General features: G+C 40.3%; 1 protein-coding gene across 1 annotated transcript in view; it reads right to left on the bottom strand.

Moving 5' to 3' along the window:
• Positions 1–13,512, bottom strand: part of b4galnt4a (beta-1,4-N-acetyl-galactosaminyl transferase 4a) — a 151,547-nt gene that overhangs the window by 29,483 nt on the left and 108,552 nt on the right. The window contains exon 7 of the mRNA XM_044036182.1: positions 10,607–10,674. Coding sequence (XP_043892117.1) covers positions 10,607–10,674 — 68 coding nt within the window. The remainder of the gene's footprint in view (positions 1–10,606; positions 10,675–13,512) is intronic.

Below are 13,512 nucleotides of genomic sequence, written 5' to 3'. Positions count from 1 at the left end.
AGGGCTGGTTGTCAGTGTATATAAAGATTCCATGGGGTTTTTCTAGTGAGGTAGGTCATGACCCATGAAGGACCCTGTTAAAATTAAAAATGAAAATCTGGATTATCAGAATGTGTAATCTTGGAGCACTTTGTCATCAGTTTTTGGGTTTGCAGCTGTGCCAACAACTCAAAACACAGAAGGATATTTGGATTCTACTTCTTTTAGGCCATTTGACGAATAGATTTTGGTATAAAAGTATATTTACTTCTATTGACTATAATACAGAATGATTTGTCCCCCATTTTTCTTTTACATTTTTGTCACTTGACTGGCCCCCTGGTTATTTTCAGGAGACCCCTGATATAGAGTATGTATCCAAGACGCATATGTCCTATTATACGCATATAATTACATACATTTTGTGTGTCTTTGGGCTGACCAAACCCTAGTCCTGTCTCCAATTAAAATGGATTACCGCCAACTACACTTGAGCGACCACAGTACTTTGCAGCTCAAGAAAATGCACCCCACAGATATTCTGATTCAATACAAGCATCTACACACATGCACAGATTTGTGTGTTAGCAAGCAGGCTGTCATCAAAGGCTGTGACGGTCTGTAGGGAAGAAAATGGGACAGAGCACTCACTGCAACCTGCTGGTAAAAAGCTTTATTTCATTCCAAACAGTGCCTTTGTGTCAACCAAGTACCTTGGCTCGAGTGAAGGGAGATTAGCATTAGGGATGGTACTTAAACTCAAACACAACCAGGGACACACAAAGACAGACACACTCGCTCAAATATGAATAAGTACATTCAGTAATGACATAGTGCAGGTGCTCACTGTGGAGCAGGTGCAGTGTTCTGCTCATCCACGCGCTTCATCAATATTCCTGATGTCATAAGGACAAGTGCTATGTTTTCCTCAATTGACGCGTTTAGGGGCCTCCTCACCAACCAAATGCCAACGGTGCTTCAGTGATTCAATTATAGATACTGAGACGATATGAGATCTAATGGCGAAATAAGTGCATTCTCCACATGGTTTCTCTCATTGTCACTGGAACGCTCTCATCACTCTAACACTTATTGGTATTTGGGTAACTGTCATTTACCATTTTGTGGTCTGAAAGCGGCAGCATCGTTCACAAAAGATAAACACTGCAATAACAGACGGACGCATGAATGAAAAGCAACAATATATTATCATACACTGGTGCTTTGTGTCATCAAGTTGCACCGTATTATCCTTATTGTGATCCATTACTTTTACTACTGTGCTTAACTCACAGTATTCACTTTCACTCAGTGGATGAAAATACACATCAATTATCAAGAGTATTTTCTTATTTTTATCACATTTCTTTTGAAAATGTGCCATGCATCAAATCAATCTCCCTCTGCACAGTGCCAAATCACAACACTCATGGTGTCAAGACACTTTACATTCAGTGAGCAAGCACTCGGCATCAGTGGAGAGGAAAAAAAATAAAACTCATTTTTAACTGGAAGACATCGGCGGCAGAACCACACTCAAAGATGTGCAACCATGCATTTGAATAGAAACAAGGTTACTGACATCATTTAATTAACTTTAAACTTTTCTCTCTGTTTTGTTTTTCTCACTTTAACTTTTACTCGTGTTCATTCGTTTCCAATATTTTCACCAACGCTTAAGTAATCGTCGGTCAGTTTACAGCCCGATCTGCTCAAAAGGCTCCGATATACATATATTATACATATTATACATATATTATAATACCGACTTTAGCTCAGGATGCGACTGAGCACAGTTAAGTTAGTCTCTCCAGCCTGGGGCTCTGGTAGCTGTGTCAGAGAGGGAGGATAGTGTTGACGAGGTTATCTGGATTCCTCATCTGATTAGACCTCACTGTCACTCTGGCTGTTGTGATAGCGCCTTGCATACGCTGCCAAACATCATTTCACAGGTATGAACAGAGGTGGGGACAACAAGGCAGACAAACTGGAGCCTTTTTTTGAAAAGCTGTAGGCTATCTACTTTTTTTTTGTCTTTAATCAGCTTGAGGATACTTAAATGTATTTTGTTATTTATTTTTTATTTCAGGAAAGGGAATTAATGTGATACAAAACAAAATATAATTAAAATAGCGGCAAACGAAAGTAGCACATAAAGAGGAAGCTGACATTAAACTGGTGATCAAGGTGATCGATAAAAACACCAAATGATTCCCTGATAGGTTCTGAAAGAGAGAGAGAGAGAGAGAGAGAGAGAGAGAGAGAGGGAGAGAGAGAGAGAGAGAGAGGCTCCATCTTTAAGTTTTATTCAGCAAATTCAGAATTAGCACACAGGCGAAACAATCCTCTGTACACGTATACACCCACACAGCGTAAACAGTGTGAGTCATTACCTCCAGGTGGCCTTAGCCAGGTGGTGTAGATGAACAGGTGTACTCTTCCAACTTTCCTGTCCATCGCATCATTTAAATTGCCAACAAGGATAGATTTTCACACATCAGAGCAGGAGAAACGCTACACCCCATTAGTGGAGCTGCAGGCATTTGAAGAAAAGCCTGATTTGGATCATATTGTCTGTCCTTATTTGGGGGGGAGGTATAGAAATGTAGGACATTTGCGTATATAATTTGTCCTCTTTGTTTCAAACATAGCCTGCAAAACATAACAAGTGGTCACTCTATTTGAACTATGTGTGTGTTTGTGTGTTTATGGCAGTGGCGGCTGGTGATAAAAAATGTTAGGGGGGCGTATTTTAATGAAAAGAGAGAAAAAGAAAAGCACCACATGAATCAAAAGAGAAAAACAGCTGACGCAATCGATTAGAGATCACACATGATGCTCTGTTCAGAGTGTTGCCTCTTGCTGTGGCAGTATGACGTCAATTCAAACCAGGTTGAGGTTCACATAAGTTTTTAAAGACACGATGGACTCAGTCACCACGTGTCTCCCCTGCTGTGGACAAAACGTGTGTCCACACTGACAGATGTGTAGCAGCACACGAGAGCATGTCCCTGTAGTTACTGGAGTAAGAGGTTTACAGTATATCCGGTTATCTGGGCCAGTCCACTCAGCTGTGGGTGGTCTTTGGGCGCTAAAGTGTGTGCCCAAGAATTTGACTATCTTTTGCATTGCAAGGGCATGCCTGCGTATGCGTCACTATAGCGAGAGAGTCTATGGTAAAGATGTGTGCGCCTTAAAAGGAACAGGAAATACGTCACATGACCATAACGTTTTTAAACTACACTGGAATGCAGATCACACACGGTAATCAAGAACTGTATAACATGTAGCTTGTTTACTTACATTTTACTTACATTACATGTTTTTCCAAATCATTTTAGAGCATTCCTATCTTCTTCATGTGAGACTGGTGGGGCGGCGCCCTAGCGCCCTCTATGGACGGGGCCACCACTGGTGTATTGTCGTGTGTTTGCTTGTGTCGCTACCCTGTGATAGCATCACGTGGAGACCCCAAACAGACAGACAACAGACAGGTAAGTGCCTTAAGTGAACCCATCAAGAACAATATGCTTCATTCCCTGACAATGAGATTCAAGCCTGCAGCCATTAGTCACTCTTCACTCAGCTCTATACCATAGTCGGCTCCAATGAACCGGGATGTATAAATACCCACAGTCCAAAGCATCAAAATAAAACATCAACAACAGCAGCTAACCTATGGATAGTGGGGTCTTCTTATGTGTTTCATTCTGCTCTCCTGTGTTCAATTACATTTCTGAAGGCAGCTCTCTCTCTCTCTGCTTGTCTTTTGCTCTGCACCATTCAACCCATCCTTTTACACTCCATTTTACTTTAGCCTTATCCCATTTCATTGTGTTCAGGGCCCACTACGATAATAACTAGGAACGGTAGCACATAAACCGTGAGAGTGGGTTCAAATTGTAGTTTTCATCAGGAATATGTGCGGAATGTAACGCTGTCTGAGTCTGTAAATGGCTCAAATGGCCCTGAACCTATGCTCCAAAAACAAATTACACAAGAGGATCACGCTGCCATGGGCTAACCATGCTCCCATGTGCAATCACTAATACGTTTTATAGTTGCCTTCCATCTACACATCGGGTGTAATATTGTAGAAACACCTAATTTGTTTCACATTGTTCAAACATTCCTTCTTTTTTTCTTTTTTTTTTATCAGGCTTACAAATGTTTTAAATTACCAGGTGATAAAATCTGTCTCATGACTGATTATTATTGCTCTACACATGCTCTGACACGTCTCTTTTTTTTGGTAGATATTTTATTCCGTTCTGCACTGCTAATTTGCTCATTTCATTTCTATCCCATCTAATTTGAAGAATACCATTTTATGAACGCGCGACGATTAATCCTGCCGCACGCGCAATTCGCCGCGCTCAGGAGCATATCAGCTCAGCTATAAACAGGCCCAGTGTAATGGCGTGTGAGGGACGCCTGTCGCACTGTGCGGCAAATAGGCTGCCTTTGCTTTGAGATGTTTCAATAAAGTCGTTGGATGCAGACGCGGGAGTTTAAAGTAACAAATGGGTGCACATTATTTCAGCGAGGCATGTATTTATTTGCATGCCAAAAAAAAACATGTCGGGCTATGAATTCTCTTCTGCTCGCCCCCGCACACACAGAAACATCAAAACAGATTTTGCCTAGTTATTTCGAGATAGACTTTCATGTCGCCTTTGATGCTTTTCCCCTAAAGCATGTGATAATGTTTAGTAATAAAATATATACACACACACACATATATATATAAGTCATTAGCTCTATCCACTCTTTAAACTTTCATCATTTTACCAACTGTTTCATCTCTGGTGCAGATGGCGTATTTTCATGCCCTGACAGTAGAATCCCGTCAAATATCAAGGTAAACAGAATAATTAGATAGAGGAGAGGAGAGGGCAACAATCAATGCATGCTGCCACTTTCACACTAAAATTAGCAGGTATAACCAGGATTTTTAAACATGGAAAAAATACAATTAACAACATCCCCCCACATTGCCAGTGGTTGTTCTGCCCTGTGGTGATAGCTTGTGTTATCTTGCATGAATTGTGATGTCACACGTGCGCAGGCAACAAAATGAGTCATAACACTATAGTGATAATGTTGAGGTGGTTATTGATATGACATTGAGCACTGTCCAGATTTTTGAAGGACAGCTACAAACATGAGTGGCCAGAAGATGAATGCACATCGTAGCGTTGCACCTCTGGCAAAAAATAGAGCCGACAAAGGAGTAATTAGCGTGTTCACCCGGGTCTTATGTTCCTGCTGATGCCAATCAGAGCCAGAGCTGATTCAATTCTGCACGCATTGCGGAGTCATTTGTGCCCGAGACTGAACGCCGATTACGCACATTCCCACTGATGAAAAAACAGTTTAAAGGCAGGATTTAACCTTTTTTTTTACTTTGTTATTTATATTTCTAGCAACTTGTCCTTATACTCCACTACATTCCACGAAATATATTCTGTACTTTTATCCAATACACGTCCCCGTAACTATCTCCATTACTCTTCATTACTATCAAATAAAAGCCCTACAGCACAGTGCATTTTCTATCACACATCTTTCATATCCATTCACATGCTGCCGGCACAGCCATCAGGAGCAATGTGGGGTTAAAGGTCTTGCCCAAGGATACACAGAGAGTAGCAGAGCTGGGAATCAAACACACAACCGACTTTGGTAAAAGTTGAAGTGACTCTTTATAATATTACTTGAGTAAAAGTCTTAAAGTATATGACATTTACTGTACGGTAGTACAGTCAAGTATGGTAGCTCAGTGGTAGGGGCAAGTTGTCTTTCAACTGGAAGGTTTCGGGTTTAATTCCTGGCCCTGCTCGTTGAAGCGTGTGAATGGCAAAACTGTGTAAAGCAGCTCATCAAGACTAGAAAAGCTCGATATAAATACAGACCATTAGCAACTCTTCTTCTGACTTTATTTGGTAGTAATGAGTAACAAAGATAGTTAGAGGAAAGACACTTCATATGTGTATAACAGTACTATTATCAATACTACTATGTGTGTCTAAGTTGTTTCAGTGTTTCAGTGAGTGTGTAGATTTCCTTGTGGTTTATGCCGCTTATTAATTCCTTCTCGAAATGACAAATAGAGACACACAAATATTTATGATGACACTTTCATGCATAATGAGGAAAGCAGTGAGTCAGAAACAAATGCCAAATTAATACATTTAATCAAAACAAAGGCTATTTATTTATAGTAAGTGTGATTAGGATTTTGACACTGACATTTATTTCAATATTCCGCACACGGAGCACAACGCCACAAAGGACCAAGTATTGATGTTACGCATTAATGCCTCATTTGATGCAATGATATACATTTTGATTATATTGTGGAGTTCAGAGTCGAGCTTTTGTTGAGAACACACACACACACACAAGGCACACGGCCAGCGGGATGTGTTTTTGTTTATTTTAGTCAAATGTAGTCAAACCATTTCCAGTCGAGGCTTCAAAGATGAAATCTCCTCTGATCACGGCAATGTTAAACAAACTGTGTCATCACACCTCACACCTATGGCACCAAACACTGAGGTCCGTTAACACGCCTGCTACACACGTGTATTAATTCTGCTGCGATCTGATTTACTACTGTTTGATAGCACACTGATAGAATTGTACCGTGACAATACGGTTTTCTGTCATAATAAAAATGTTGGTTTTCAAATACATTTTTCTTACCAAACAAAATCTGCTTCTGAGGTTTTAAAATCATACGATGCACAACAAGTTGAGGATTATCTGCCCGTGATTTCGGCTCCACAGTCGTTGTGTATCCTACTCTGACCAGCTGGATGAGTCATATTGTCATGTAAAGTTTTGTATGTTGTAATGGAAGTTTTAAACATTTTTCCTTTAGTTTTATTTTCCATTAACACACAGACAGGAGTGGCGATCTGAAGCACACACAGAAGACTTTATTTGTGGTAATAATTAGTTGTTGATGTCGGTTAAACTTGCTGGCTTTCTTCCTATTTGGTCATCGAGGTGTGGTCTATATAAATAACCCCTATGCATCCAATAACTGCCACCAATTGTCCCAAACAATGTCAACAATGAACATAAATGTCACACTTTTTTCCGCAGTAAATAGTCATTTAACAAAAACAGTCTTTTTCTCTCCAATTGTTGTGCGTGTTCATTATCCAACTTCTACCATTTAGACGTGATAAAATATTCTGACTCTTCACTACAAACATCATTTAGCAGCGTATATGTGTGTGTGTGCATGTGTGTGAATAATTTAAGGCATCACTCTACTGCGTGTTTCATCCAATCAGGCGAATGTAGGCACCCAGTGGAATAGGAGCACTGTTCTTAGGATCTCTGGCTGCATAATCATATCAATTTAACAATGACTTTGGAGGCAAAACTGTGCTGCAGATCAATGCTCATATTAAACGCAGCTTTTATGCAAGCAGCTCACAGCAATTAGGGGGGAGAAACGTGTTGAATGTGACAAGTCATGCATTCAGAGAGAGCGAGAGAGAGGAGGCCTTTCACCTGCTATGATCCGTCACTGTCTGGCACCCACTGAACCAATTTATACATGTTAAAGCATAGGTACAGCGGGGGCGAAAAGACCAGTTTCAGTGAACATTTAAGCCATCAGTCCTCATCTGCATGTAAACGCCTTTTCAAACACTAGTGTTGGTTGGTAACTGCTACAGTTAAATGATTTAGGGGGAAAATATGTGTTGTAATTACAGTTTTTGTGACAGATAGTGTGAGTGTAATTTGCAGTACTAAAAATACTGGAAGCAGGTGTTAGCAGATGTTCTGGGAAGTGGACTGTGGGCCAGAAATTTGAACAGATGAATCTTATTACACCCAAAAAAAAGATATGTTGCTGGATGATGCCTCACGATACACAAGTCAAGATTATTCAAAAATGGCACGTTTCATGCGATGCAAACATAACCCTGAATGTTTGTGTGTCCAAAATTGATGTCACAAGGAAAACTGACTGTTACTAACATTACAATTATAACATTATTTCACAGTGACACTGTTTGTGTAGGGCCACACGGTGGTGTAGTGGTTAGCACTCTCGCCTTGCAGCGAGAAGACCCGGGCCAAGGGCCTTTCTGCATGGAGTTTGCATGTTCTCCCCGTGTGTGCGTGGGTTCTCTCCGGGTACTCCGGCTTCGGAATCCACATTAGCTAAGTTCTGAAAAACTCTGCGCTGTCAACAGGTGGCAATATAACTGTAACTGTAAAGACAGACAAAAGTCACTGCTCTTTCCGGGGAAATAACAATGGTGCACCGCTTATTTATGCACTTTTCTTCAGAGAACAAAAAGCCATTATGCCTTACGTTCCAATTTTTCCATTTTGTAACTGCCTGCTTTGGTCTGAAATGGGAAAAAAAGCTTTCAGTTTCTCTGCTTGGAATATCCTCCAAACTGAACTAAAATGATCAACATTTATTTCACTACTACTATTCCACTCTACCTTAAAAGACCGACCATTGCCTGTGTTCTTAAATTATTACTGCAACCATAACTCCTTTTACTTGCACTTTTCTATATAAATGTTTGTTTCGTAACTGTTATCTCCCCGTCTCTATTAACTATGACGTGTGCTGCTGCCTTTCTTGGCCAGGTCACCCTCGTGGAAGAGGTCTTGATATCAATGGGTCTTTTTTATCTGGTTAAATAAATAAATAAATAAAATAAAAACGTGGGAAATTTGTTTTTGAGCTCTTCCTCAACTGGAATACAACACACATGAACATACTGACTCAGAGTCATGCCACTCCAAGTACACCCAGGCTGTTCTGTGTTTGCTATGTTTCCATGTAGCTACACTAGCAATTAGGGCTGTTTGTTTTCCTCCAAAAAGAGTGTTATTTAACATGATGAGACACATCGGCAAAGGTCACATCATGGCCAATAGGAACCAATCAGAAGAGAGAATGTAAAACTGTGTGATTGTTTCCAAGGGTCTCTGTTTTTGGCCATCCATACTAAAAACGCAGCCCGTTTTGCAGCAGTTTTCAATCAAAAACGCTGCTGGCTCTGTTTTCAGGGCTCTAAAACCCTGTGGGAGTGTGGATGACCGGCATCTCAAAAGCAGAATGTTTTCAAACAAAAACAAAGAAGTGTGGAAGTAGCAACCATCTGCAGTCACACTGGACTTTAAACTATTTATTATGGATTGCATTTTTTAACTTTGTTTTACTATTGTTCAGTTCCTTCTTACGGTTTTAAATTCTCTGTACGGCACACTCTATCTTCATGTGTATACTGTATATATAAATAAAACTGAACTTAAAGATATAAAATGTCCTTGCTGAAACAAACAGAGACCCTGGTTCAGGCTGTATAATTATATCCTTGAATGCCTTCTCTACAATTTGCTAATTACGTTCTTTCAAATTGCCTTTTCTGTTTGTAAAGATAATTGTTGGGTGATGTTTACGTCTGCGACGACTCTCGTTCGTCCAGGTCATCATTATCCATGTCTGGTTCACATTTTAATGTTTGTGCTGTGAAAAATGATGATGGATGTTGAAAATGTGTGTTTGTACATGGTAATGCAGCAGTTGCTTTGTCCCTGGCAGTGAAAGGGAGCAGAGGAGATCTAAAGACGATAGAGAAGTTTATGTTGTTAACATTACAGCAGGGCCATTTTTTATTAAAGCCCACATAGACCGGAAGCTCCAATTAACGCTGCGTTTGTGTGTGTATCTGCGTCATTACCTTGTTTATGAAACCCTAAAGTTTCAGAACAAACAGTTCAGCCACTGCTGAGAAAATAGTGTTGTATTGTTTTCCTGGGCTCTGCGAAGCGGATCGGCCTCCTGGTGCGGGCACTAGTCCGGGCACATCCGGTTGCGTACATTCAACCGCAGAAGAAGAAGAACTACTCTGGTTGTAGCTGCTGAGATGCAGAGCATCCACCGTGTCAGAGGGGGAGCTGTGTATCTGAGAGCTGGCCTATCTATTAAGTCACTTCCAGGTACCTGGCCAATCTCAGGACAGTGGGAAAGCTCTCATTGGCTGGCCAATCACAACACAGTCCACATTCTAGGGGTGTGGTTTTGGTCTGAAACAGCGCGGCTGACGAGAGTGCCAGTGAGGAGATATTTTGATCGGCTCGTTTGCAGCGATTAGGAGGTTTTTAATCATGAAAAGAAGTTAATATATGTAAGTAGACCTCCATAACTAACATATATGTGTGATACAAGCATTCTATGTCAGCTTTAAAAGGGTGCTTCACACACAGAGACTTTTGCCGGGTGCCTTTGGAGAGGATTTCATTTTTTCATACTCTGAGCTAAACAGTTGAATGAGGCTGGTCATCTCTGCTGCTCCCAGGTTTTGGTTGCTTAGTAACAACAGATGCGGCAGGTTCACAACCCTCAAGAACCTTGGTAAAAACACCTCTGAACTTCTTCTTTTAATATTTGTGTGCAACCCTCTGAGATGTAACAGTGGATTCTAACAGCTACAGCCAAACGACCACTTCCAGCTAAATGTATCAGGCGAACTGTAAGGTATCCTTTGCTCAGAACACAGCTGAATCCCAAAGTGGGTCACAAGCTAAATAAATACCTGTTCTGTGAAGAGAAGTGTGTGTTGTCACTGGTACTTACTGCACAGACTTAGAGGACTGAGACCTGAACTTGCTGAACTCGCCTGGAGCCGTCCACTCCGTACCCAGCTGCAACACAAATGACAGGAGACACAGATCAGAAAGAGAGTATGAGAGGAGGAGAGGAGGAGAGGAAGAGAGTCTGTGACGAGAAGAATAACATGAGAAATGCTGAGGCATGCTAAATTGAGTATTTGTCTGAAACATCCTTCTTTGCAATCACTCTTGTAAGCCAGCAGCTGCAGCTTCATGATTTTTATTTTTATTTTTTGTGCCCACTATTTACAGACTGGCTGACGGAAAAGGGGTGTGAGGAAATGTGGATACATTTAGAGATTGAACGACGAGTGCGGTAGAAACTGCGAAGATATTCCCAAAAGGATTAGGAGAGTCAATCAGCAGACGATTTGTGATAGGCAAAGTGAGCAAAGAGATGAGCGCTAATGAATATAAACAGACAGAAAATGAGAAAGCGTGATTCCCTGCCAATACTGACTCTAAGAATCTGGCTCATTGGGAACTTCTGAGCCTCAAGTTTTGCCCTGCAGTCGAATCAGTGCCCATTCATTTCCTCAGCAAGCCAACACAACTAATTAGGGCCTCCTGCTGCTGCTAATGAATGAATAAGGCTAAGATCACACTGGGCATGCCTTTAATTGTTTGTGCTGGCCACACTTTGAAACTGGTCAGGAAACATTGAGGCGCATTGTAGTGACGGATCACAAGAGCCTTTTAGCTTGTAAATTGCTGCTGATCCTCCCTCTGGGTACCACAATATTTTCATAGAGAGCAGCGCACACACTGTGGCACATAACTACAGGATAATGACCGACACACATATGAAATGGCAATTATACAACAGCACCTCTGAGCATGTTTGCTGGCATGTGAGGAGAGCTTCTCACATGCGGGAGAGAGGGGGAGGGAGAAAAAACAACTTCAAAAACACGCAGTAATGTCTGTCCAAAATCAACCAGGCCCCTGGCAGTGCTGATGCCTTTGAGAGTCTCTGTGAAGCAGTTGGTTGGACAGGAGGAGGACACAATGTGTGCTTCTGTGCCTTCGCTCTGAAGCCCACAGCATGCTACTGCTGCAGTCCATACCAGGCTTTTCATCTAGTCCTCCTCCGGGCACAGAACAAAGGAAAGGATTTAGAAAGTTAATATAATATACTGTATACTATATGAAGCTCACTGAGCTCTAAAAACGTCTCTTTCAAAGTATTTTAAAGTGCATTAACTTTGGAACTGATTTTCATATTTGATGTTGGCAAGTGTCAAGTGTGTTCACCGTGGTCATGGGTGGGCAGATTTTTAATTCCCATAATGTTTGTTAAATTCCAACGTAAATGGTCCATGGAGAACAGTTTAAGACTGAGTGTCTATGGACCATCTGCCATCACAGGGCTCCCAGAAAAAGAAATCAAAGAATCAGGGACTTGGAATTTAATTACTGGACAGCAAATATGTAGTTATTTTGGATGTTTTGGAGAACTAACTCTTAGATGGATAGTTGAGGTATTTTGAAATGTGGCTGTATGATGTACTGACATAGTGTCAACACAAATTTTGCAGAGGGAGCCACTGTATCCATGAACCCGTTGCTGGACAAACGCTCTTGCAAACACATGACAAACTAAAAACTAATGGTTCCATGTCAGTTTGGTTGGTGCCATGACTTGTCTGTGTCACTTTCTTTTTTATTTATCTATGTTTTCTTACCCCCCTTTTTTCCCCAAACAAACAAAAAAATATTTGTGTCGTAATGTTAATGACTTTTATGGAATAAATTGCGATACATGTACCAAATAAATACCAACAATAAAGCAAACAGGAACACCTACAATCTTTTGTGCAGGTTCGATGGACCTTTTGGCTCAACTCCCTTAGAAGAGCCAGCCTCTATGGCTCACTCAGAGCCTTCTCTTTTAGCCTCATTTAGCAATTATGAATGGTTTGTGTGTTGGTAAGCAGTTGTTTAATCAAAGCCTTATTTTTATGCATTTTATTTCATTACAAAAAAAAAGAACCTGCACCTAACAACCAACCTCACCCTGCACTGAGCTTTGTTTGCAGTCTCCAATTTCTTTGAAATGCAGCCACATGCTGCTTCTTTTTCAGTTTTCACTCAATTCTCAAATTTTCCTGACAAGCTTGTATTTAAATCCGGATCCCCTGTCTCTTGTTCGCTTTGTTTGTATGTGGCCTGTACCAATACCAAAGTTATTTTTCATTAGTTTTAGTTTTTATTTAGTTTAGACTTTTTTAGTATTTGCCAGGTGCAAGATGCAAAAAGGTCATTATACGTATTGTGTCATTAAAAAAAATGCTTTAGGACAGAAGGGACCTGGGTTAGGGTTAGAAGAGCAAAATTGTGCATTATAGTGTTGAGGTTAGATGCAGTTCATGTGTCAGGTAAAACTCAAATGGCCAACTGACTAAAGACACACATGAACATAACATAAATAACAATAAATAACCCTCATGAGACACATCACATTGTTTGTGAGTCAAGAGTACTAGGAGCTTAATCTGAGGAAAAACCTGAGCAAAATAAGAAATAAAAATCAATAAACCCAATAAAACACTAGAGGTTTGATTCACTTAGATGAGACAACTCAACCCAATTAATTACATAATAAATGTAACTTGTATAACCTCGTGTCCCACATTGTAAGCAAAAACACATTTTATTATGAATGAAAATACAAACTTTCAAATAAACACACAAAATAAATAAAAATAAATTTACAAAGATGAAAACTAAGCACATTTTCACTGCAATTTAAGTTAGTTTTATAAACACACAATCAGTTTCAGTTCATTATTGGGCTTTTTTAAACTCTAAAATTTTTTATTTTGATTTCAAAAATGTTTTTTCATTTTAGTTATATTTTAGTAATTTTCG

Source organism: Solea senegalensis, linkage group LG10 (assembly GCF_019176455.1).
Source record: "Solea senegalensis isolate Sse05_10M linkage group LG10, IFAPA_SoseM_1, whole genome shotgun sequence".
Lineage (NCBI taxonomy): Eukaryota > Metazoa > Chordata > Actinopteri > Pleuronectiformes > Soleidae > Solea > Solea senegalensis.
Note: the sequence above shows the minus strand (reverse complement) of the source record. Positions and strands in the feature narration are given on the sequence as shown.